The following is a 26,370-nucleotide window of genomic DNA, read 5'->3' as shown; positions in this document are numbered from 1 at the left end:
TACCTCCTGGGGGACTTGGGGCAGCCCCCCTGCCCCCCCACCAAATAAAAAAAAAAAATAGGCATCTCTTTTATTTTTAAATGTTTACATGCCTGTAAGATTGTAAATTATAAATCTGCTAACTGGCCGTGTGAGGGGGGGGTCCTGTTCTGTGGGACGCCGGCCCCAGTTTTGCCTGCCGACGTGTTTACACAGCTCAATATGCCCTGAGGAAACGCAGACCTGGTTTATCTGACAGGCTGTCCCATTTGTGACGTGCATTTGTGACCTTTTGGTACCAGATCTGTGAACCCTCCCCCAATTGAAGGGACCTCGCACATACCCACAGCAGGACAGCGGCCTGTAATCGGGATTATTTTCAGCCGCCCCCTCCCCCGAAGAGGACAAAACCATAATCTAATGGTTCGCTTGTTGAATATGTGGACACTTAAATTCCGCCCCTACAGCCAGTCCGTCACCCACAGCATAGCGTCTCTGTGGTCTTCCTTATTGTCTGCGGGAGCCGCTATTGAGCTGGCTTCTGTAATTATCTCAACTCTCCTTAAAAAGGTCCACTTTCTAAAAATTGTACTGACCAGTATTTTTGTATATTCGCCCATTTTTATTCGTCAGACAAAACACCGGCTGTTGAGTCTCGATCGCCCGAACACTCCATTGTTTACCTCGGACAGATTCCTCCTACTGGCAAATCCTTCCCGGTGTGTTTTGAGATGGCCGCGCTGCTTCCTGCATGTTTACCGTCAGGAATTCCGGCTGTCGGCAGCACCAGATAGTCGAAGACGTCCTCCGCGTGAGCCAGACCTCCATTGGCTGTTGCACACCCGACAAGGGGGCGGGGCTTGCCTTAGCATGCTGATCCAGCCGGCATTACACGACGTCTGCCCTCCTTATTTACAGTGGTCGGGCTCTTTTCCGTCCCTGTTAAGTGTGGTTTCCCATAAGCCCCAGTGTTCGCCTTCCTGGGCGGAGTCTTTCCAACGTCGACCTCGTAACCGCATGATTTCTGGGCGGGGCTTTTGCGCTTTGGGTTTTCTGGGCTGCCATTGTTCTGCATCTTGCCTCTGCAGCGGCTGGACCAAGGACTCTTGGCGGATGTTTTGATTAGGTGTCTCCTTGCGTTTTCTGCATGCTCAGGCTCTGGACAGCTTCCAAGAACATCGGTCAAGGGACGACCCATTGGGGGGGGGGGGGGGGTGAGGAATGTAGCTGTCACAGCTATAAAGCTCTGACCCAGATCTAAGCCCAGCCCCCCTCCTGCACCTCTTTCATCCCCCTGAGGCATCCTCCAAGCCTTCCTCGCGGAGCGATTTGTTTTCTAACAAGGTGTTCAGTGAACCTCCAGACATGGAGCACATCGTTGAGAATTGGGGGGGCAGAGATGTTCCCAGGGGGGTTGGGGAAGATGACTGTGGATCCACTCGGTTCCAGATCCAACAGTTTTATGTATTTGATCTGTTCCTGTTGCCCAGGAAATTGCTTGATGATCAGGTGATGACTTGAATTGGGTGTGGCCTGGATCGAGCCGATCTATGTATTTTAATATGTCTGGTGTGGCCCTGGGTCCAAAAGCGTAGATTTGGGAATTACTGGTCCAGATCTATTAGGTCAGACTAAAAATGATATCGAGTGCCCTGCCGTAAGAGCTTCACAGACAGAGCGGAGGGGGGTGCAGGCCGGGCGGGGAGTCCTTGTGGCCATGGGCTTGGTGAGGCACACAGAAACAGTGCCTAGGAGTGCATTCCTCACCCCCCCTTGCTGTCTTTCTTGATCCTGACTCAGGAATTTCCCGCTCGCCGTCTGCCAATAGACACTGTGGAGCTTCCAGGCCTTTCTGCACCGGCCGTTGCCTGGACGCGCTTGGAGGAAATTATAATATTTTGGGATCTACCACGGACATTCGGCGGTATTCACGTGTCACACTCCCCCCGTCCAAACCGGTCACCTGACTCTCACTGCAGAAACGCCCCCCCCCCCCCCACCCAATCGACCTGACCTTCTGCAACATCTGCATTAGTTTCTGTGACTAACTGCCCAGAACATAACACATTATTACTCTCTACATCAGCATGTCCAGCGGCTTTCAGTCACACATCCTGAGAATCAGCATGCCACGGATCTAATTTGTCTGAACCCAGTGTCCCCTTTGCTGTACCTGCCGGCGTCAGTCGCAGGGCTGCGAGCCCTTTGGATCTGACACATTTATTATCCCCTGTCTGCACGTCTTCTCGTGAATAGCGATGTGTAGTGAATTTCTGGCCAGCGGTTTGCTTCTGCCGCAACTTCCGCAGCATGAGAGGGATGCTGTGACAGGAAAGTCCATGTTATAGAAAGGAAGAGTTTCCAAGGTCCATCTGTCTAGATTTTAAAGGGATAAAGAGCCATTTTATAGCTCAGATCCTGCCATTACTCATACATCTAAATTCAGGTCCTGAAGCTGAAAACCAATGAGGTGTTTGGAGACATCCTGGTCAGGCTTGGTCTCCCTTGACCAATGAGGTGTTTGGAGACATCCTGGTCAGGCTTGGTCTCCCTTGACCAATGTCCAGCGGGGTCTCTCTGGTGGAATTACCTCCATCCTTGCCCTTCTTTGAAGACTGCATCATGCTGTCAGACCTGGTTTTTATCTTTTTTCTTTGAAGAGGGCGGAGGTGACACCCACCTTGGGGTCTGGCTGCTCTTCCCTAGAAACTCAGCTGCTGGTGCTTCTGTGGATGATGGTCTGCAGTGACCCCTCCCCACTGCCCCCCCAACGTCCTCCGTGTGAGCCCCTAACCCTCAGCATGCTGCCCCCCCCCCCCCCCCCCCAGTGTAATGACAACTTGTGGCAGTGGGGGGCCCCCAAATCCCAGGGGGCCCACGCAAAGATATGGTTCGACTGGTCATAATGTGGACCCATTTTGTGTGTCTACTCGTATCGTTGTGGTTCCATTTTGGCAATTTTTCTTATTTAAGCCTGTCTGTAGTCTGGGCACAAGCTGTTTCTCCCACAACGATGGCCTATTGTATCGGATGTACCCCGTCTGTCTGGCGACTGGGCACCTGCTTCGGGCCCTTTCCACATGGTGACACCGTTCCAGGGTGCTGGGTCCTCACGCACAGGGGGTGACGGGGGGGTCGGCCACGGGTAGCAATCTGCCTTAGGCGCGAGCTTATCTCAGGAAGCAGCTGTCTCGCCCTGGCGGAGAATGGGCCCGACGCTCCCTGAGCAAGACGTGGCAGGTTCTATTCCCCGGGGGGGGCACAAAGAAGCTGCATTAAACATATTATGGGGCTCTTAAGTTAAGGCCTGTATTAGATAAGCGGTTGGGGGATCATTAGGAGAATATGCCTCCTGCTTGTACTCAGAGATGCATCTGAAATCATTTCAGCTCAGCGGGATCGTAATTGTGATTTGGCCAGGAACTAGAAAGTGTTTCGCTTTTATTTATTTTTATTATTTTTTAACACACAGTCTTTACTGGTGGCCCTTTATCCCTTGTCAGGGCCTTACCTCAGCTGGGGCCCGAGCCTGCTCATGTTCCACAGTGACCAGAAGGGGCACCTTTGGGGGGGGGGGGGGGGGTCACATCACCTGTTTCTGCATAGGCTTCACGAGGTCCAGCACCGAGCACTGAGGCCTCTAGGGGGCGTTTTCATGGTACATTATGGGGGGGGCACCCCTTTGCTGGGGTCATTTATGATCCTTTACTCAAGATCAGAGTCTCTGGGGGAGTATTGAGCTGTGTCACCAATCCACAGAGCAATTCAAGTGGAAGACATGCTTTGTCAGCAGGATGGGGTGGGGGGGGTGGTATCAAAGGGGCGGGGCTGACGCTGGAGGTGTGTAGTACCTGTACGGAGCGGGCAGGGGAAAGGTGAGCCGTGTACATGACAAATGAAAAGGACGCCTGTGCAAGCGACCAGTGCTGGCCGTCCAATAGCGTGAAAGCCTGTGGGATCAAGAACCAATCAAGAACCACGAGTGGCCTCATCGCCATCAGCTTCAGGCGGTGGCCAAAGACTGTGGGACTCTGGGATGGATGGATGGATGGATGGATGGATGGATGGATTTCATGTTGGTAATGTGCTGTCAGACTTGTCACAGTGGCTGCTGCACTTTCATGACGTAAAAGGTTGTAATGAGCTGCTAACGATGTGAGAATGCGTGCTGGGCGGGTTCTCTGGGCCGGCGTCCCGCGTGCTCGCGCCCCAGGCATGGCTCTACAAAGCCCAGATCTTGCCATGAGCCTCGTGGGGTCCTGACTCTCTCCATACGGAGGAGTCCTGCTGGGTTTTAATGCTTCCTGCTTTTCGCCTCTTGGACCTGGTCCTGATGGCTTATAAGTCATCCAGGAAACCTCAGACCGCGGCCCCCCACCCCTCCCCGCCGGCAGCAGTTAGCGCAGAGCCGGGCGCGTGCCTTGCAGTCTGTCCACCGTGCCTTTCAGTCTGCATCTGGGGGCGTTATGTGAGGCCCCGGGGGTTGGGTTGCAGGTTGGACCCTGTAAGGTGCCTTTTCCTTTTGCTGTGTTTTCTCTACTCTTCTCTGTCTATGTTCTTCTGCCCCTGATGGACCCCTGCTTTACTGCAAGAATTAAAACAGGCAAATGTGTGGCCACCTGCCTCAGACCAGCATATATTTAAGGCCTCAGACGGCCTCTTAAATGTTTGCCGCTTCACCCCCCCCCCCGGTTCGGCTTGTGGTCTTTGTGTTCATTTAAACCCTTAAGGTTTATTTTATTTTCTTTATATCCCAGAATTATACATGAATGTAAAGGAACATGTGTGACACTGCAGCCCATCCACTGGTCACGCTTTGGGAGCAGCTTGTTCCGGTCTGTTGGTGCTGGGGCCTTAATCCCCTTTGTAACGAGCAGAAAGTACAGCCTCTCGGCAGGGCGAGGCCTTCACAGAGCACCTCGGCAAACAATGGCCCCCATGGAGACCCTGCTCCCCCCCCCCCCAAGGAATTTTCCTGCCCATATGAAATATTCAGCAACACCGCCTTTTAAACAAGCGGCAGCTTTATCCCGAGTCAATAATTCCGGGTGTCGCGCACAGCCACATTTACCGCGAGAGGAAGGTACCATCCGGGTCCGAGAGAAATATCACAGAGACGTGTCCGCATATACGTGTATAAAAGTGAAATGGCTGTGTTTTTTATGCGGGCCCCTGTGTGGGAGTCTTTATGAAGGAGAGGTAGAGGAGGGGGCAAATGAAAAAAGAATAAAAACAGGATGAAAAAGGGGTCATATGGCTTTCATGCTCCCTGGTTGGGTACATTCCTCCCTAAGGATCCAGTGCTGTTTCTCTCCTTCGTAGGACCATGTCCCCTCTGCTACCGTGGACCACTGAACAGGACAGTCCGTTCCCTTTGCGTGCCACCACCCCCCCCCCCCCAAGCTTTGCCAGGTACTTCCAGTTGGGGCATGCCCCCATAGCCCGAGATGAGCATCGCGCCGCCGTGAGATGAGAAAGCATTCGCACTGAGCCCACTGGAACTTTCTAGAACACAGTGTCCTCTTGAGATCCTCGTATCCCCTCATTTACTTTGCATTGGCCGGCTGGAGTGGAATGTCCCCCTCCCATAAGATGGATGACACCGTGACAGAGGGACTGTAAACGCTCCGCCTCTGTCCTGCTGTCTGTCGCTGCCAGACGAATCGGGGACACCCCCCCCCTCCCCCCTCCTCCTTGGGCACGAGAGCCGATCTGTCAGGCGTCTGCCGGATTCCTCGCATCCTTTGACCGGCAGAGCGCCAGAGGTCACGCCAAGGCTGATGAAGATGCGGCAGATACGTGCCAAGATGTTTGTTACGTAACTGCCGCAGCCAGACCTGCAGTCCGAACGACGTTGTGCTTTCGTTTGCCTCCTAAACTGCTGATGTCATCCCTACTCTGCTCGTTCGTTTATTTGTTTGGTTTTTTCGTTTTTCTTATAAATGAAGGCACTCTAATGGAATGCTGCTGTTCCCAGTATGCTTTTCTGGTTTTTGAGGGAACTCACAGGACCATTTCGGTGTCCCTAGGTGTATTAGTTCATCCTGCCCCCCCCCCACATTATCGTCTGTTCAGGCTCTGCGCCATAATCGGCTGGGTGATTCGTTTCCTGGCAAAATGTTGTCAGGCGCAGGAGGTCCCACACATCAAGGCCAGAGATTAATGTCAGCATTAATCGCTGTATCAGTTCTCATGTTATTTTTTTCATTTATTCTTAATTTAGTACACGAGAGCATCCATTCCCTGAAAGAGCATTCCAGAATGGCCACACGGTGGCTTTTTAGCACGAGTGGATTTTACCGTTATACATTTGGACTCCTTGCGGTTTTATCTGTGCCGTTGGGATTTCACTTGCCGTTTGCTGTCACCGTGTGAATGGTGCTGGTCCTCCGCTCACTTGTCCCCATTGATTGTCCTGTCAGCGCTCGCACACTAAGCATCATGGGAGCTTGTGACACCGTGACGGGAAGGAATGGTGATCCGGGTACCTTTGTTGTGAGTTTGAGCGGCAAAGGGTGCTCTACCAGCCAGTGGGAAATGGGAGGGGTGTGTCTGTGTTTGTCACCCCTCCCTGATTTACTTCCCCATGGTTCCTTTGCTTCAAAGGGGTGGGGGTGGTGCAGGGAGCAGGTGGTCAGTGCCCCAGGGGAGGCAGGTTAAGTCTTGTTGGACCAGCAGGTGTCCAGCTTACTGGGGTCTCTTGCTTCTGCTTTGGTAACACTGGATCCAGCTGGCAGCACTGCATTGTGGGTATGTTTGGAATTTTATAGGCGTCTTAAAGCAAGCCCCCCCCCCCCCCCCCTCAATCACTGTCATTGCTGCCATGATTTGACTTTGGTACAAGGGATTCAACCACCTGCTTCTGCCCCACATGGCTGGTCAGGGCCAGAGAAGCTTCTGGGCTTTTCCCTCCACAAGCTGGGCTTTGGGGTCGGGTGACTGCGCAGGGCGTACTGTTGTGGGCCAGAAGATCAAGCTCTACTGTCCAGCTGGGCCCAGTGGAGGGAGTCTGAGGAGGATCCCATGCCAGGTACTGCTGTTAAACCTTTGAGCTACTTCAACCGGACAACTGGGGAAAAAATTATTCTTTTTAACACTCATGACGAGTCTTCGTGGAGAAATGATAATTATGGCCTCAATCTATTAGCACATATGGGGATGACGACTTCTCCGCCCACAATACTTAGTCAGCTCTCTAAAATGCTGTTAACCGGTTATGTCTGACTTCGGTCTGCTAATGGGGAATTATCCCAGGGTGCCTAATCTCTGTCGGCCACGGGATGTGGGATGCGGTTTTGCCGTGAATAACATTAACATCTGCGTACACCCCCTGATGTGTGCAGGGGTAACGGTTCCCGGTTTCAATCCTGTGCATGCCAGCATTTTGCTGAACCCGTGCATCAACACATTCAGCACAGCAGAATTTTATATCTGTGGTGTTTATTTTTATTTATTTATTTTTTTAAGTCAAACCATGAGAGATAATTGCGTGTCCGGTCTCCAGTGGACCTTCAGGGGAGAGGTGTTTAAGTTTGGGGAGAACTGGGGAGTGGTTAGCAGAAGGAGATGCAGTTTTGTTATCAGAGGATCACCACGGTGACCCCGGAAGGTTCTGGAACATCCATGCCCAGTGATGCAGTGCAATTTTGTGATTCAGCCATTCCAGTGGCAGAGATGCCACCTTGCCGTGGATGGTAATGGGATGGGGGGGGGTTGTTATGTACATTCACAGAAATGGGAGGGGAGTTATTGTTCCCTCCTGACATCCTGGCGTTGGTGGGGAGACCTGGAGGACGGAGCTGATGTCCGACTAGTATTTTCACCGGGTTCCTGCGAAGCTGCCTCTCTCTTTCGCCCCATGTGTCAGCAAGAGAGCAGGAAACCGGGGGAATGCCGATGACAAATAGCTTTTTCTGCATGTTTGGGAGCTGCCGTTTATCTGCTTCTCGCTGACGCAGTTCAGTGATGCCCTCTGGCTGGGGATGAGCTAAGGCCGTGGCCAGCCCCTTCCTGCCCAGGGCCCCCGCCTTTCTGCTGTTTGGTCCTGGCGCGAGTCGGGACATTTCCCACAATGTGATCGATGCCGACCCCTGCTTTTCAGCAGACTCTGGCCTCCTCTGGTTGTATTTTCTGGCAGGGCCAGCAGGTGGCAGAGCGGTTAAGGACAGAGGTTACCACATCGTCGTTATTGTTGGTTGATGCTAAAATCTAAAAAAAAAAAATCAGCATTTGAAACTGATTTCTTGCCTTAAAGACTGTGTTCTGATGATGGCTGTGCTCTTTGAACGGAGCCCTCCGCTGTTTGCAGGCTGTCTGCAGCATACATGCCTGCCTCTCTCTCTTTGCTTCAGTGCCTGTGGTGTGTGCTTCACCACTGAATAAATGTAAATGTCATGTAAATGTTGATCGCAGCGCTGGGAAAAGCCCATGACCACAGCTGTTCCTTTCGTCATCCCTACCAGCCTGGTCTCTTCCCCCCCCCCCCCCCCACCCCCGAAATCCCTCTACTTCCTGCTCTTGGGCCCCCCCACAAACAGCACCAGCGGCAAGGTATGAAGAGCCAGCCTTGATGAATGATGTTCACAGGATTCAGTCAGGGGTCTCTCTGCTTAGCATCGACCTTCTGTGACTCATTCGCTCATCACTCCACACATCAAACACCTGTCAGGGCCCCTCGTTTGAGCGCCTGGGAGGGGGTGCCCTTTGATACCGTGCTGATTTCAATCTCGGGTGATGATACTGGTTTTAGTATCAGATCGGATTGGCGCTTCCATTCTGAGAGCTGATTTTCATTTTTGTCCGTATGCAAAACATTCCAGCTACAGAATTTTTTGAATTGGGAAATGAGTGAAGGGCAGCGAGCCCTCAGGTGTAGGCAGGTCTCTCTGATGGCGTGCGAGCTGGGAGTGGCTCTGTCAAAGCAGCCTCATTGCCGATAGCAATCGCTCCTGGCTGGTGGAGGGTGGATTTCACCATCGTACAAGCCTTCCAAGGTTTATATGGGGCAAATTCAGACTGGCGGTTTGTTACAGTCTCCTGGGCATGCTGTAGACGCCGCAGGAAATGCACGGTTCCATTGATGCATTCAGACCCCGCATGCGTCCATCGCTTCCGATGTCAAAGTGGCAGGAAGTTGGGAAGCCGGAGCCAAAGATGTAAGTGGTGTGAAATTCCCGTGAGGATTGACACGCTCCGCATGTTTGACGCAGCTCCTGTGCGGCCTGAAATGCAGGTGCCAGTATTTTATGGACAAATCCTATTCCTGAAACGCAGAGCAGTTTAATTTTTCCAGTAATGAGCCCCCTGATGTCCGCCACCCCCGCCAGCGACAAGTCTAGAGGCAGTCAGCATTACGGGTGGGCAATCTTCCCAAAACAAATCTCATTGTGATCGTTATAACACACAATCCAAATTGCAATCTTTCCTTCCAATTTTGAAATGTACTGCGGCGAATACCCAGACTAGGCACTTATCTATTACCACAATTTAAAACTGTTTTCAAAATGGCCATTAAATCCGGAGTTAAATGTTATTTTAAATATTAAACAAAGTTGTGTCGGTCCCTTCCGTTTTAAGGTGGTTGAATAGCTTTCCTGATCAGCACCTCTCACATCTCCACATGCACAGCATTACACTTTGTCACGTTATATGACGGGACCCAAATCGTACCACTTTGTTTCAGGAATTTTCACAACCCGACCTAATTTTGTTAATATTACTTTTCGCTACATCGGGTTCATTTTACGGACTGCTTGTCAGCAATCGCTAGCAGCCCAGAATGGGATATTCGGACAGATATTCCGAATTTTGGTTTCTGGTACATCCCGAGTCCGTGCTGCGTTCACAAACCAACAGAATGGCTTCCTGCTAGACAGCTGTGCTGATTGGCCAGGTTATATCGCATGCCCCTATCACAGGGTCTTTCACATGTGAGCAAGGGGGCATGGCCGATGAGACGGCACGGATCGGGTAGTGACACGCGTTACTGCTGACCATGAAAGTTTTATGTGAAGTTAGGAAATAGTATTAGGAGAACCTAAAAGGTCACGATCGCCACAATTTGCATGAAAAGCCCATCATGGCCGTCTTCGACATGATCACGATGTAAAATCATCAGAATGCCCAGCATAGTTGGGGCACTGTGTTCAGTGAGGATCAAGCATGGCCATGGTGAATTCTGTGCTGGGGGGGGCTCTTCCCTCTGCCCCCCTCCAAGACACCCCCCACACTGTTTGGACAGTCTTCTGCACCCCCCCCCCCATTAGAAGTGAGTTATACTCTGGGAAAATGCAGATAAGTGGACACAGGCTGCTAAATTTGGCCGCTGAAGATCAATGCTTGGTGCCCCCCACAGCCCCCATGCCCCCATCCTTTGTTCTCATTCCCCAAAACTTGTACCCATGTGCGTACACACACACACACACACACACACACACACACACACACACACACACACACACAGACACACACACACACACAGACATGGAGGCACTGGTGCATGCCACCACTGTCTACTGTGGAGCCAAACCGCACTTCAGGGGGGGATGATGGGGGCCATAGCCGGTGGCCCGGCACGTTCCGCCCCCCGCCCACAGAGATTGCCGTTGGCCAGCATCGGCAAGAAGAGACCTTTCTCACGCACTGAGGGCTTTCTGTGATTCTGTGAGATGGGAAAGGGTGTTGGGGCCTGGGGGCGGGTTCATTAGGCCAGGACTGCCAACACACTACTGGGTCCAGAGCTCTGGTCAGTGGCTCCCAGGGTCATTGCAATTCAAATGTGTGGGGGGGGTCATGTATGTGTTACATTGTGGGGACCAAATGTCTCCAAAAGTCTTGATTTTTTTTTTTTTTTTTTTTTTTTTATTGTTTTTTTAATTGGTTGCTTATGGTTAAGGTTAGGGCTGGGTAGGGGTAGCTGGGTGGGGGTTAAAGTGTGAAAGTAGGAAGTGAGGGTGTTTTCCATCACTTTGGGGGGGGGGGTTCCCTTTGCTTTGGTAGGTGTGTTTTTTGCGACTGCAAGCCTGGTGCAGTGAGCCTCTCCCGTACCGGTGCCCTCTCGGGCCGCCATAGCTCCCGTCCCGCTCAGTGGGGGGTGTAGAAGTTGAGTTCACAGTCGGGGGGGTCCTTAAATGGCAAGCGACAGGGTGAAACATTACCCAAGAGCTGGCCAACTCATGTTTCCCCTTCAAATTTTAATACGGAGCAGAGCCACAGTGCGTAACTTCACTGGCCGGTCGCTGGGCTTTAATGGAGCGTGAGCGTACGGAGGCTCTCCTCTTGGGGAGGCAGGGGGGCTTTTGGGAGGCACAGCAACAAACTATTATTTCAGGGAGATTCAAAGTCCCAAGGACAGTGAACTTCCTGCCTGCATGTTAACCCACAGACTCGCAACAACAGATGTAGAGAGAATGATAAATAATGATACAACGACACAGTAAGGACACAGCAGGCGTTGAGCGCTCTCCTGTAGTATGTGTGACATCACAGCAGGAGAGAAACTGAGTGGCTACGGCAGCAGCGGTAGATCAACACTGAGAGAGTAGCACCATCAGTGTTGAAGTGCAGTGTAATTTGGAACCTGGGGAGAGCTCTTATGACCTTCGTGTAAGAAGAGGCCCTGAATCTTCATGTCTGCATGTTTATGGTCCTGAACCGTTTGCTGGGGTGACTGGGGCGATTTGTCAAAGGTAGCGTGGAGTACTGGGGACCTTCTTCATCTCTCATACCATTCTCTTCCTCTGTCGCCCCCTGCAGGTTGTGTAGCCTCACGCTGAAGAAGCTCATCGTCCTGAAAGAGCTGGACAAGGAGCTCACCTCTGTGGTGATCGCTGTCAAGATACAGGTGGGGGGCATTGGTGTGCCGGGACCTGGATGTCTGTTGGCGGGTGGGTGGGTAGGTGGGTGGGTGGGTGGGCACGTTTCATTGGTATTCGTGTTCGTCTGCTTCATTCAGACATTTGGCTGCAGTCTCTGCTTCTGTTTGTTTTTACTCCAGTGAGTCATGCGTTTTTTTTTTTTTCCTTTCTTTTAACAATATCCCTTCAGCTTCCGGGAAATGCCAGTGAGTGAGTGAGTGAGTGAAGGACCACAGTGCGCTTCACTGGGGGCTTGTTATCTGGGAAGGAACCAACCCCCCCTCCCCAGCCACTCCCACTTACTGCCAGCTTAGCGACCGGGTAACCATGAGGCAGCCTTGTCCTCTCAGCATTCAGCGGGGGGTCTGGGAGGGGTGAGGGGAGATGGGGGGGGGGGGGGGGTGTTGTCCGAACTTGCTTGGGAAAATGCGTCTCTCTTCTGGTCCAGATTCCAGCTGCTGCACCAAGTCTGCTCATTTCCACATCCTTTCCTGGTTTTTCCACTCCCAGTTTCTGTGTAATAATTCTGGTCTCCTGCTGGATCCAGTCTCAGACCGATACCCAGATCCAGTTCCTGTTCCAGTCTCAGACCGATACCCAGCTCCAGTTCCTGTTCCAGTCTCAGACCCGGCTGGGGTTCCACTCGAGATTTTGGGCCCCATGAAAGCATACCATATTGGGCCCTAAACCCAGACCAATCCCATTATGTTCCAAATCATCCTAAATTTCCCCCCACAGCATATCTGAGACTCTCGGCCCTGGTCTGTGGGTCTCCTGCTCAGGGCTAGACCTCCATTTGCCTGGATACTCTGTTCATCTGGATACCCTTGTATCTCGACGGAGGTGGGTTCCTCCACCTCAGCACTTAGCAGTGAAGGCGGGGAATGTGCAGGTCGTCAAGGTGATGCTTTGCTCCATGGGAGCTGTGAAGAGAAACACAACAGAGGGGTTGGGGCGCTGTCTGTTGAACCCCCACCCCCCCCACCTCTCCCTGGCCTGCCGCATTCCCGCACCACTCCCTAGACAGTGCACCATGCACTCATTAAAAGGTTTTCCATACACTTAATTAGCAGTGTGTGCCTCAGCAGGCAAGTCTCTGTGCCTGTGATCGGTAGGTTGTTGGTTCGAATCCCTTGAGCAAGGCCCCTGAAAAATGCTCTGGGAACCCCAGTGTAAACACCCTGATCTTGTGCCTGCGCCCTCTCTCACCTCCGTATCCATGTATGTCTTAAAGGCGAGCAGGATGGGATAAATGAAAATGAAAGCATTGCAATGTACTCGTACTTGTGCAGATGGCAAATTAAAGCACGATTTCGTGATTCTTATTGATGGGCAGCCCCCAACCCCCCTCCCCCGTGCACCACTATGACACATACGTCAAGAAGCTTGGCCACAAAGTTCAGCTAGCAGTGCAGCTGCTTCCCGGACTCATTTTGGAAGCGAGACGCCTCCGTTTAGGGAACGCCATGGTCCAGCACCCAGTTAACAGCTCTTCCCATTTCTGGTGCGAGAAATGCCGGAACTGTCAGCGCCATAATGGCACTTGGATGCATCCAGGAATATTCACTCATCTTTTGTCACTTTTGATTTTATTCTTTTTTTAAAACTTGACGCAAGAAAAAAAATCGAATTGTAGACCAATTTAAGCTGGAAAATGTCAGCAGAGGATAGGATAGGAAAGGACTATCTCCCTAGGCCCCCCGGTAAGCTTTCTGCCGGTGAGGGATAAACGCGCCGATCCTCAGGAATGACGCATGGCGGTGAGAGACGTCTGCCACGGGCAGGGAAGGGAGGGAGACGGAGACAGAACCTCCGAGGGGAGTTTGCTGGGTCTTATCCCGGGACTTTGTCCTGTTTGCTCGCAGCTCGGATATGGTGGTGGAGGTTTGTGTGTGCGCCCCGAATTCGCCCGAGTTATGCTTCCTGCCTTCAGCTGAGCTGTGCTGCAGCTCTTCCCCTCCAATTCTATCATTTCATGTTTCTTTTTTCCTGTCTGGGACACTCCCCCAACTTCCCCCCTCCCCCAAACACTTCTTGCAAACATCTCTTTCCACTGAAGTAAGTGGAAACGGCTCACAGACTCACTCCGTGTAACCCAACACCGGTCTGATTCCCCAGGCCAGTAAAGCAGCAAGAGCGCCCCCCCCCCCCCCCCCCACTGCCGCCTTTTACATCTGTCATGTTTTCATCGGTGTGTCAGCTGTACAGCCGCTTGTATAAATGCACTCGTGTCTGCTCTCTTTTCTGATTTTTTTTTTTTTTTTTTTTTTTTTTTTTGTGTGTGTGTCATGTGATCCGGGGTGTGGTGCAAAGTCACTCTGGCTCCAGACCTCTTGGGTACCATCTCTCCTCCCTGCTGTCTCGCTCTCGCTTACCAATTCTGTATGTCTCCAGTAACACTGCCAGCAGGTGGCGTGCCAGTTAGGGGTGTGGATTTGTTGCCAGATCAGCTGCGGACCATTTATATGAAATGTCCAGCTGTATAAACTCATAGATGGGTCTCTGCTGAGCGGAGCCCAGTGTTTGCCATGCTGCCCCCAGCAATTGGAGCATGAGTGCCCCCCACAGGCAGAGCTGGAACATGACACGGGCCTCCCCGGCCAAACTCCGCCGCACATTCAGAGCAGCCGGGCTGATCGTCGACTTCATCTTGGAGGTGATTGTGACCCAGTAGGAGATACAGTTACAGCGATACGAGTTGGGGCCGAGTAGGACGTCCCTGCCATGCATTGGTGCTGTGATTCAGACTGAACTAGCCGTTCCTCTGAATACCGGATGCCCAGCCGGCCGGACCTGTCCTTCAGGGCCGTGCCAGGATCACGGAGGGTGGGTCAGCGCTACCCGGCAACCGGCTCAGGCTTCAAGTGGGTCACCGAGGCCCTGAACTGAGACTTTTCATGGATACTGTGCTGGTTTCCAGTAAGTGCAGGGATGTAATGTAACGGTCCCCCAGCTCAACGGGAGGGGGGGGCTTCATTGCCCAGTCTGTCAGCATGCCGCCCCATCAACCCCAAAGTGGAAATCCCTTGCCTGAGCTATTTTCGTCCATCCCTGAGTGAGGAAATGCGCGTAAACTCCGGCATAATTAACAGCCCAGTCTTGCGGCTGATAACTTGCCAGCGAGGTCCCGTCCCCCATCCCACCCCACCCCCCACCCAGTCATGCTGTTTTGTTTTTTAATCAAATCTGAAAGCGTTCCTCATCTCCATGCGCCAAATTCCCACAATGAGCCTAATTAAAGAGAATACATTAGAGATGTCATTGGGTGGGATTAGTTCTGCAAGAATACAAATTACTTTTTCTTTTTTTGGGGGGGTTTTATTCTTCCTGTCACTTCAGCTATAAATATACTTAAACACCTGCAGAATGATTTATTTATACATTTGTCATGCTGACAGCGCGGTGAGCTTGTTAATCAGGCAGTGTGTCGGATGAGCGCCCCGTTCTCGCCGCCCGAAGCTCCGGTGGTACGCGGCTGGTGGTGGTCGACACCCCCGCATGCTTCCGCGGAAAGCCACTGTCTGGAATCCTGGAATAGACTGCTCTCTGCTGTTTGGTCCAAATGGGGCTGAGAGGGGCGTGGCCACCACCAAAGTCAGTATTAACAGTCAGAAGAAACCGATTCAGTATTAGATTCAGAATTAGACATGAAAAGGAGTTGGTTGCCAGAAAAGGCCAAGAAATTTGCAATCAGCTTATGCCTGATTGCGGTAATTAAACGCAGCCTGTATGCTCAATGGGAGATAATTAATCTTTGTGCTGCAGGCTTTGTGTTCTTTATAAAATTCAGAGGGTTTGTTCGTTTGGAGCACGGCCCTTTGACCCCCCACAGCCGCAGCATTTAAAAAGATTAAGGATGAAACGCTCCAAGATGGAATGAGGGACCTCAATTTAATTACTAGCAGAGTCATTTTTGGACCCCCCACACCCCTCCCCGCGATAGGGATGCCAGCAGGGAGGGGTTCATTAGCCTCAGACTCTGCTTTGCACTTAACTTGTGAATTAGTGTGAAACATAAAAGCTCATTTTAACAGAAATGCCTGCATATATCAGTGATGTTCATTCTGTCCATGGGGGATCCCCCCCCCCCCGTCCCCCTCCGTTGGGAGGACAGGTTATTAAAATATAATCTCGTCATCCACAAACCCCCCCCCCCACACACACACACACACACACACGCACACACACACACGCATGTGCACGCTCATACGTGCACGCTCACACAGGCAGGTATTAGTCACTCCGGGAACGAGGAGCCCCCATGTCTTTCAGCACAAAAGGCTTTCTAATAAACCCCAGCTCACCGCATGACATCCTAACCGGCCGGCATTACGGCTTCAGTCCCAGATACCTCTTATGTGAAGAGCCCAACCCTTTAATCAAAGAGCAGAACCGGGGATAGACGACTTTTTAATAGACTCGGCTTGTCGTGCCGTTGCCCTCAGCTGCAGCCTCCCTCAGAATAACCGCCGCCAGCTGCCTCGGCTGACCTCTGACCTCTGACTGACCTCCGATCTGAGGTGAACAGGGCCGACGCCACCAGAGCCGCTGATGGACAGGGCATGCCGTGGCACGGACTGAGGCCATATAAGGAGTGGCGCGGTTGTCTGATTTTCACATTTGGGGGGTGTGAGGTAAGAGGTGTGTGTGCGGAGGGAGGCGCTAATTGCGACAGCTCAAAGTACCACTAATTTTGTCACAAACGCAGAGCGGCTCCCCAAAGTGTTAAGTGCTTGTTTGTGACTGGAGGCGTGATTCTGTTCCACTCCGGAAGCGGACGTCGGATCCCGCCGAGTCCCCAGACGGGTGACGGATGTGCTGTGATCGCCGGGACGGGACTCGGATGCTGTGGAGCCTGACGCATCGGGAACGGCTCCTTATTAGACGGGTCTGGTGCAGTGAAGTTTACTGTCATAACGTCCATATACTGTCAGGGTCGTCAAAGGTTTCATGGATGCCCTGGCAGATACAGGGACCCCCCGCATTGTTAACAGGTCCCCAAATTGGGCAAAACTAGTCGTGGGGGGGTTAGACATCATACCATTTGGAGGAGGCCAAGGTCACATTGGAATATCAGGATATACAGTAGCATGGAATAACATTCCCCTAGGAACATAGTGCAACTTCCAGGCAGCAGTGATGGAGGGGGCTTACAGTGCAAAACACAGGACAGTGTGAAACAGGGGGCTGGACCCCTGGGGTTTATGTACAGTACAGTGCAATGTGTGCATGAACGATGCAGCAGCAAAGGGTGGAACAAAACAGAAACGCTATAACCAAGACAGAGAGAGAGTGTTAGTGGGGTGACACGTGTCACTAAGCGATGTAGATCATTTGGGGCCTGCTTTGCATTTTGGCTGCTGTGATGGGGGTGTGCGTTGTGTACAGAACGTTACCCGAGGCCAAGCTGCCATTTTTTGTTGTATATTTCATTGCACGTGACACAGAAGTCTCTCAGAATCCTGCACTAATACGCCGATCTCCTTCTGGAATGTTCTCTCTGGCTTAAACAGTGCATGCCCTGGTCCTCCTGAGCAGGCACAGGACAGTTTAGATGTATGAGCGTAGGTCCGCGGGGCTCTGGCCCTTCGGCAGCCCCTCATGTCAGTCCAGCCCGTGTGCCGGTTCCCACACACTGTTCTCACGTCGTATCCCACGGACTCCCTCTATTATTCGGTCAGCCTGAGGAATTCCATTTGTCATTCTATTGTTAGTCTGGAGAGTCTTTCTTTGGAATTTTAAGTACCCTCTCCGGAGGGATGGGGGATATCCACTGCAGGCCCCTTAATTTGAAGTTCCTCGTGAATTTCCCTGACAGGAATCAGCCCCCCCTGCCTGCCCCGGCGTCAGCTAATGCTAAAAATCCAGTTAGGGCTTGTGGTACGTGCCACTCCACTTCTAATCAAATTGCCCTCTCTTTCCGATGTGCTCCCCACCCCCCCCAGGACTCCAAGCGGGTCCTCAGGTCCAACGAATATGCGCTGCCGCCTGGCGGGCTGATGGAAACTGACCTGGAGCTCACGTTCTCTCTGCAGGTGGGCGGGGCTTCGGGGAGGGAGGCGGTCGCTGTTGGGGGCATGATTTGCCCATTGATCTGGCCTCTCATTGGCTCTCTTGTCTCACCTGTCGGCAGTACCCTCACTTCCTCAAGAGAGACACTAACCGGCTCCAGATCATGCTGCAGCGACGCAAGAGGTACAAGAACCGCACCATCTTGGGTTACAAGACCCTGGCTGTGGGCGTTATAAACATGGCCGAGGTAAGTCCGTGACGGCAATGACAATGATGGCGATAAAATTCCAGAATTTCCCCCTGGGATCATTGAAATCCATCTTAATCTTTAATATTGGTTAGGGACTGGGATGATTCTAGGATTTCTCAAGGTGGGGGGGGGCATACGTTCAGTTCCTGCCCATGTGGCCCCGCCCCTGTTCACGCCCCTGGCCTGAGGGGACCCCAACCCCAAAAAAATAGCCATTAGAAGCTGAAAAGCCTTTCCTGAATGATGGCTTGAGCGTATTGAGCATGTGTCTGTCAGCCGCACCCCCCCCACCCCCCCGAAGCCTGACATTAAGGCCACCAATCCGCCGCATCTGTTTACACAGCGATCATGTGTCCCGTGCTCATGCTGCAAAAACCCCCCCCCCGGTCCTCATTGGCCGCGCCGAGCCGCCTATCCCAGCCTGTGCTTCGGCGCCGCGGGCGAGTCGCGTTCGCAGAGCAAACGGGTAGAAAAGACACAGATTATCGACCATCTGGACCAGCAGCACTTGGCTCTCCGTGACACCCAGGCCTGCTGTCCCGAAGCAGAGGGAACATTGATGCATTCTTAATTTCTTTTATATAATATATATATATATATATATATATATATATATATATATATATATATATATATATATATATATATATATCTTTATCCAATTCTGCAGATCTAAATGATGTTATCTGAGATGCATTTCCGCGTTGGCCTTTACTAAATCCCTTAAATTGATTTTGTTTTTTTCATCACAGGGACAATAAAAACATTTTTCTGTATTTTTTTTTTTGTGTGTTTCTTACACCAAGTAGGCAGTTTGTGGGAAGTTGAAGGAACAAGTCTAACCAATTTAAAAGAACCAGTAATTCTAACATTACTAGAAAGTACTAGAACTAGTACTAGACCTGTCACGTAGGCTTTGGTTGATCAGCGTACTTACTAGAAAAATGAACAGCATTGAATTACACATAAAAGTATACAGTTTTAAGCTGCTCAGTCCAGTCTTCGCCGGCTGCCTGAGAACCTGGCAATGCAGCTCGGAACCTTCTGGAACCCGAACTCTACTCCTCCGGCTGTCCTGCTAAGGGCTCCACCTGCAGGGCCCGACAGCGCAGACCTCTGCTGTGTTTTTCTGCAGACGAAACTTCAGCGTGAGTTTGCCTCAGACATCTGAGGCCGTGTCTGCCTCTTTTATTCAGGTTCACAGTGGGCGGGCGATATTAAATGCCCAGCATTGCTATGTTTAGGGCCTGTTACTAGCAGACCGTGGGTTCGGCCGTGCCTTGGGTGACGGTGGATCGAGCTGGCGAGTCCAAGAAACCAGGGCTCCAGAAAAGGACTTGATATTAATGAAAACTGAAAGCACAGATGACATGAAGTTCAAACTAGATGCTGTCGGAATGACACCCCCCCCCCAATCGAACCCTCCAACTTCTGCCTTGGTACACACACTCTCTACCTCTCCAAATAAATATTAGTCCAACGCCTTGTGACTTTTCTCAAAATCACACTCACCATATCTGCATCTGTCCTTTCTTCACCTCTATGTGGCGCCGGTTCAATTTCGGTGTGATTTTTGTCTCGATACAAAAAATTTAAGCCAAGGCCTAGAGACCCAACAAGGTCATCCACTGTTACGACAAGCGAAACTGACTCTCATGATTTTTTTCGCGATTGCAGCGTAATGCGACAGATCTCTGTGTTCTCTTCCCGGGACGCGCATGTGGCAGAAGGGAGGGAATCTGTGACATCGGCACCTGTCACTCCCCCTGCCCTTAGGTGATGCAGCATCCAACAGAGAGCAGTCAGATTCTGGGTCTCTATAGCAACGTGAAGGAGGCACCCATGCGGGCAGCGGAGATCAGCGTGCAGTCGCTGTCCAGCCAGCCAATCGACCACGAGGACGGCAGCGTGCAGGCAGGGCCCAAGGCCAAGGCTTCAGGTGGCTGCTCCGCCCGTAACCATAGTAATGTCACACCCACCCCTCCCCCACAGCTCTGCGTCCAGCCAGCTGACATCATCGTAGCCATGCTGTACCGTGACAGCCGTAATGCACTGCAGGGGGAGGGGGGGCCATGTGATTAAATTACCAGCAGGCTCATTCTGTGGCACACACACACACACACACACACACACTCACACACACACTCCTCTGCCCCATACTGCTCTGCCATCACCTATATGAAATATATGGAGACAGAGATCTTTATCTCAGTTGGAGATGTTCCTCTCCATTATGTCCTGGTACTGACATATCAGTTAGGAGAACCACCCCCCTCCCCCCCCCCCTCCATAAGCTGACCATGTCCGCCAGGGGGGATATTCATAATGAAACAGAAATTAAATCATCCGCTGTCCAAGCAAATGACTTCATGCCACGCCGGGTTGATTGGGAGCGTCTGTGATCACACACATACTCTCCATCAAACCGTGTATTGCAGACCTCATGCGGTTTTTCTGACACCGTTTTGGAACCGTTTCAGCTCGAACGCGGGTCGCAGTCAGACCTCAAACCAACCACAAGCCTGACCGGCGTCATCAACAAAGCACTAAACTCAGGATCCTCAGATCAGCAGCCAAAGGATATGATCTGAGGGTTAATTTTAGCACCGGTCAGGAGCTCACAGACCCATTTAGTGCAACAGACAACAGAGAGTGAGAGGCTTGAGTAATGCTGTGTGATTATCTCCCCAGACCGCTCTCCCGACATGGACAACTACTCGGAGGAAGATGACGACAGCTACTCGTCGGAGCAGGAGGCCAGCGACGATGCCGCTCACGGACAGGTGGGGGTCAGTTCTGCCCCTGCGGTGGCGTCCATGCATTCGGACGCACATGCAAACGCTTACTGTCAGTCAGTCGCGATTTGACATTCAGTCTGAGTCTTACTGCTTCTCCATTGGCTCCCACAGTCAATCTGACCAGTTCTGATGTCTTGTTTCGCTCTGATTATAGTAAGAGGTATGATTCAGCACCGTTCATATTTACTGCATTGCTAATGAACTTCGTTTTCCGATGCCCAAGAGATCTACAATAGTAATTAAAAGGACTGTTTGCTTGTACGACATATGATCAGATAATGTAATAATGTTTGCTAACCTGTGAACCTGGACTCAGGTACGGCTGTAAGAGGAATGTGGCTCGTGTATCAGATGCAGGCTAATCTGTGTAAATGACCGCTTCCCCCAGGAGAGATCATGTTACCCACGGGTCAATGAGTCAGTCGATCGGGTGTCATTTAATAAAGCGTGTGTTTACTAACAGATCAGCGTAAATCCCTGCGCAGGTATACAGCAGAGACAAAGCAGGCAGCGCTGCGAACGATTCCCCAGGCTGCGCGCGCTTTTATCGGGCGGCTTTTACGCGAATATCGACACGCGCGATCGAAAGTGGCGGCCTCTTCCAGAGGGCCCCGCCCACCTGACCGACCTTCTGCTTCAGGACCTCGATGATGAAGACGATGAGCTGCGCAAGCCAAAGAAATCACGGCGGAAGATGGTACGGACCACCTCCATGACCAGGGTACGGAAATATCAACCCGCTGGATACTGGGGGAATTTTCCGGAAGCTGCTGTAATGGGCCGTTTATTTCCGACAGCCTCACTTCAAGTGGACCAAGGGGGGGTAATATAACCCCCCACACACCGCCATACCTGTGACCTGCTTCTATGTCCCTGCTCTCTCCACAGCAACCCAACTTCAAGCAGAAGTTTGTGGCTTTGCTGAAGAGGTTCAAAGTGACGGACGAGGTGAATGACACCCCGTGACATGGGGGGGGGGGCTATAAGTGGGTAGCATGTGAACACCATCTTTGTCAGTGCACAGCCTGGTGGGGAGGGGGGGGGGGCTCCAAATCTCTGAGTCTGACCAAACACAGTCTCAAAAACTGCTAAATTAAAAAAAGTTGCATAAAAGGTACAAATAAAGATGTACGGCTCTGAGCTGTATGTAATTTTTAGGATTCACTAAACCGCCTTTCGTCATTATTATGTCAGTGAAGTTTTAGTGCAGGAGCCCGTGACTGATGTTCAGGCTAAGTGGAACAACCGGATGAAACTAGTTTCATCCAACTAGTAGCTGCTGTTTCCCACCAAGCCCAGGTGGCCCACAGACACCCTCTGCCTGTCGGGACGTCCACCATTTGTGTAAGGTTACCTCCGGGTGACATCATGACGCGGGAATCTGCCAGGCTGCAGTAATTCGCGTTCCTCCCGGTTTCGCGTTACATGTTGCGGCTGTGATTCAGACGTGCTCCCTGCATGGCAGGATGGGGCGGCCATTGCCAGGCTGCCGGGCTCTGCTGCGGGCCGTCTGAGCAACGCATTTGTCTCTCATTAATAGGATGGGCGGAGATGGCCCTGAGACCGAAAAGAGGAATGCAGGTCCATCAAGATTGTTCCTAAGCTGACGTGTTTCAGCCATACATGAAACACAGGAGAAGGAACATGGACTACATAACATTTACATTTTATTTAATTGTCGCTTTATCCAAAATGATGCACAATTGAGCAAGTAGGGTCAGACAGTTCCTGATGATGCACAATTGAGCAAGTAGGGTCAGACAGTTCCTGGAGCAAGTGGGGGTTAAGGGCTTTGCTCAGGCGCTTGACGGTGAAGCCACTCTCCTGACCCTGGGATTTGAACCAACAACCTTCTGATCACAGCCTCCAAACCCGTTGTCGTACCTCCTTGCCATCATTACAGTGTAGGGAAGCTAACTGGAAGCTCTGTGAAGCATCATTTAGTTCATAGAGACCAGAGGAACTGAGCTTAACTCTCACAGGTTCTGGATTCGGACCCAGTGGACCAGACCCAGGAGGTGGAGGACCTGGACCTTCTCTATGACAGCCTGGACAACCAGAGCGACAGTGGGCCGGAGGTGGAGGACACAGAAAGCCTGCTCAGCACGCCCAAACCCAAACTGAAGTAGGTCAACGCCCGGCACTGCAGCCTGACAGAACACTGCAGGACAGTGGCGACTGTGGGGACAGTGGTGACTGTGGGGATGTGGGTGGTGTCTGTAGTGGCAGTAGGGACTGTGGGGATGTGGGTGGTGTCTGTAGTGGCAGTAGGGACTGTGGGGATGTGGATGGTGTCTGTAGTGGCAGTAGGGACTGTGGGGATGTGGGTGGTGACTGTGGTGGCAGTAGAGACTGTGGGGATGTGGGTGGTGTCTGTAGTGGCAGTAGGGACTGTGGGGATGTGGGTGGTGTCTGTAGTGGCAGTAGGGACTGTGGGGATGTGGGTGGTGTCTGTAGTGGCAGTAGGGACTGTGGGGATGTGGGTGGTGTCTGTAGTGGCAGTAGGGACTGCGGGGATGTGGGTGGTGTCTGTAGTGGCAGTAGGGACTGCGGGGATGTGGGTGGTGTCTGTGGTGGCAGTTGGGACTGTGGGGATGTGGGTGGTGTCTGTGGTGGCAGTTGAGACTGTGGGGATGTGGGTGGTGTCTGTGGTGGCAGTTGAGACTGTGGGGATGTGGGTGGTGTCTGTGGTGGCAGTTGAGACTGTGGGGATGTGGGTGGTGTCTGTGGTGGAAGTTGAGACTGTGAGGATGTGGCTGGTGACTGTGGTGGCAGTAGGGACTGTGGGGATGTGGCTGGTGACTGTGGTGGCAGTAGGGACTGTGGGGATGTGGGTCGTGACTGTGGTGGCAGTAGGGACTGTGGGGATGTGGCTGGTGACTGTGGTGGCAGTAGGGACTGTGGGGATGTGGGTCATGACTGTGGTGGCAGTAGGGACTGTGGGGATGTGGGTCGTGACTGTGGTGGCAGTAGGGACTGTGGGGATGTGGGTCGTGACTGTGGTGGCAGTAGGGACTGTGGGGACTGTGACTCACTGAAGCGTCTCCCAGCTCAGGAAATCCCTTAATGCATTCGCTCCTTCCCTGGGCTCAGGCTGTCAGGCTGTCCCTTCTGCACTTGGGTCAGTTGTTACGCGTTTGATCGTTTAAACGCATCATTGCCAGGTACTGCGCGGAGTCCGGCATTTGTTCAGGCGCTGCCTGTTTGTTTGTTCCCCAGGCCTTTCTTCGAGGGGATGTCCCACTCCAGCTCCCAGACGGAAATCGGGAGTCTGCACAGCCAGAAGAGTCAGACCCGCGACTTCACCTGTCCTGTGAGTGACACATATCCTCCTCCATCCCCCCACTACACCCTTAATTAACCACCCTGGAGCTCCCCCCCTCCCGGGAGACAAGAAGTGGGTCAGAATGGCACAGCTGTCCGCGCAACCTTGGTGGGGGGGGCGGGTAGGTAGCTGGGCCATGAGAAATGAGTTTTGGAGGCGGGGGACCAGCCCCTCCACATGGCTGATAAAGCGCTCTGGTGGGGAGGGCTGGGATCTCTTATTTTTATTGTAACCACACCTCCATCTGGAGTGCAGGCAGGACAGTGACAGGCAGGCAGTGAGGCTAACTGGCAGACACCAAGCCCACACCCCCCCCCCCAGTCATTAGCATCAGTTGCCCCAAAAGGGTTTCATTCCTCATCTTCTATTTATAGTGCTGTCGGGAGGGGGGGGGGGGAACGGTGTTCTTCATCACCGGGAAACAGCGGCCTTCTGGATGGAGGTGCGACTCGGTAAGGGTCCCGGGTAGGTGTGACGTGCCGTGACTGACGTTTGTCTGCCCACGAGACAGGAAGGGGGCAGCATGGCCCCACTAACCCGGCCCTCCATGCCGCTCCGGTCCCAAGCCAGCCTCTGTACTGCCACAGAGTCACAGAGAGGATGAATTAGGTCAAAGGACTTCAGTATTTCATTTTGTTTCTGTTTGGTTTCTGTAATAAAAGAGGCCGTTAGATTTTTGGTTGCGGAGCTGGGGCCGTACGCTCTCTGAGTGACCCCAGTAGGAAATGCCTCCTGTGTATTCTGACCTGCAGGGCGGCGACTTCCTGCCTGCAGAGAAGGGCAAAGCTCCCGGATCCAAGCATCAGGAAGATGATGTCACAGAGACCGTCCCGGGGGTCAGTGCCTCCCCCCGCTTTGCCCTTTATAATTTCTTACCTGTCTTGTTCACATCCATTGCATTTGAATACTTGTGTGGGTGTCAAATCTACAAGCTGTACTACTACTTCTCTTACAAAGAGGAAAACCCTGCACACAGGGGGCCTGCTAGAGATTTTGGGCCCCATGAAAGCACATTGTAATAGGGCCCCCAACTAATTCCAGTTATTTTCCCAGTGTTGTATAGCTCCCTGTCACTCAGGAACCCTTAGAATCACCCCTGCCAGCACCTTCCAGAAACTTCCACTGTCCTTCCAGTCCTGGTTCCGTTTTCCGGCCCTGTGGGGCACGTCCGCTGACCCGGTGTCCGTCTGCAGGGTGCCGAGGACGACGAGCAGGGCCTGTGGGACATCAACGCCGACTGGCCGGCCAGCTCCCTGGGCAAGCTCTGCAAGACGGAGTCTCAGAACCACATGTCACCCAGGTACTGGCCCCGCCCTGCCTCACCCCACCATTCAGACCCGAGTTCAAAAATCGACCCCAGCTCCTGTGGCCTAGAGCAACCGGGAGAAGCATCTGCAAGATGGATGGTTGGATAACCGGCCCATTAATTATGCCTAACGGGGATGGTGGGATGTCGGTCCAAATCTCCGGTAATTAGCACGGTAATTAGGGAAGGCCCTCGTCTCGATTTACCTCTGAGCCACGTAGATGTATGAACCTGCTAAGATGCGAGCTGTGAGTGGCTTAGCGCCCGGTGGATTAAGTGCAGGACACACGGCTGCCTTCTGGGCTCAGCTGGGAGGTTTGGGTGCCTCTCAGACCTTGTTTACCTCATTTCAGCCTCAGCGGCCCCCCCCTCCACCCCCTGAGTGTCATTAGACAGGCCTTGATACTCCCAGACAGCCTCCCCCTAGCAACAGTCAGCCCGCCGGCGACAGACGTGGCGGGGCGCCTCTCTCCGCCTGCCATAAGCTGAGGGCCCTGGTGTCCCCCTCTCTCCAGCAAAACGGAGTACAGGCTCCACCGGAGACCCCGCAGCACCTCCATGAAGGACCGGCAGAACTGCAAGGCCCAGAGTGACCGCACCGGTAGCCTGGACAGTGAGAGCTCCCAGACTCCCGGCTGAGCACGCAGGTAGGGGCTGCCCGCGGCACTGCCCGCACCGTCCAAACCACATTCTCTCGCTTCCTGGTTATTTGAAACTACGGGCGACTCTTCCCGGCCCTCTCTACTCATCCTGGTGAATTTTTCTTCGCGTATTTATTTGTTTTTTATGGTGCGGTGCTGGCGTATTGCTCTAAACTGTGTCGGAGTTGCATCAGGCACTTGGAA

The 26,370-nt window shown here is 52.5% G+C and overlaps 1 protein-coding gene across 1 annotated transcript in view; it reads left to right on the top strand.

Annotated features, from left to right (window-relative positions):
* Positions 1-26,370, top strand: part of zmp:0000000755 (phosphofurin acidic cluster sorting protein 2) — a 46,429-nt gene that overhangs the window by 10,151 nt on the left and 9,908 nt on the right. The window contains 13 exon segments of the mRNA XM_049007813.1: positions 11,734-11,821; positions 17,780-17,869; positions 17,968-18,093; positions 19,873-20,035; positions 20,788-20,879; positions 21,535-21,615; positions 21,783-21,842; positions 22,877-23,019; positions 24,114-24,207; positions 24,972-25,055; positions 25,413-25,519; positions 26,041-26,144; positions 26,147-26,172. Of these exon segments, the coding sequence (XP_048863770.1) occupies positions 11,734-11,821; positions 17,780-17,869; positions 17,968-18,093; positions 19,873-20,035; positions 20,788-20,879; positions 21,535-21,615; positions 21,783-21,842; positions 22,877-23,019; positions 24,114-24,207; positions 24,972-25,055; positions 25,413-25,519; positions 26,041-26,144; positions 26,147-26,172 (1,258 nt within the window).

The sequence above is a fragment of the Brienomyrus brachyistius genome, chromosome 3 (genome assembly GCF_023856365.1).
Source record: "Brienomyrus brachyistius isolate T26 chromosome 3, BBRACH_0.4, whole genome shotgun sequence".
Classification (NCBI taxonomy): Eukaryota; Metazoa; Chordata; class Actinopteri; order Osteoglossiformes; family Mormyridae; genus Brienomyrus; species Brienomyrus brachyistius.
Note: the sequence above shows the minus strand (reverse complement) of the source record. Positions and strands in the feature narration are given on the sequence as shown.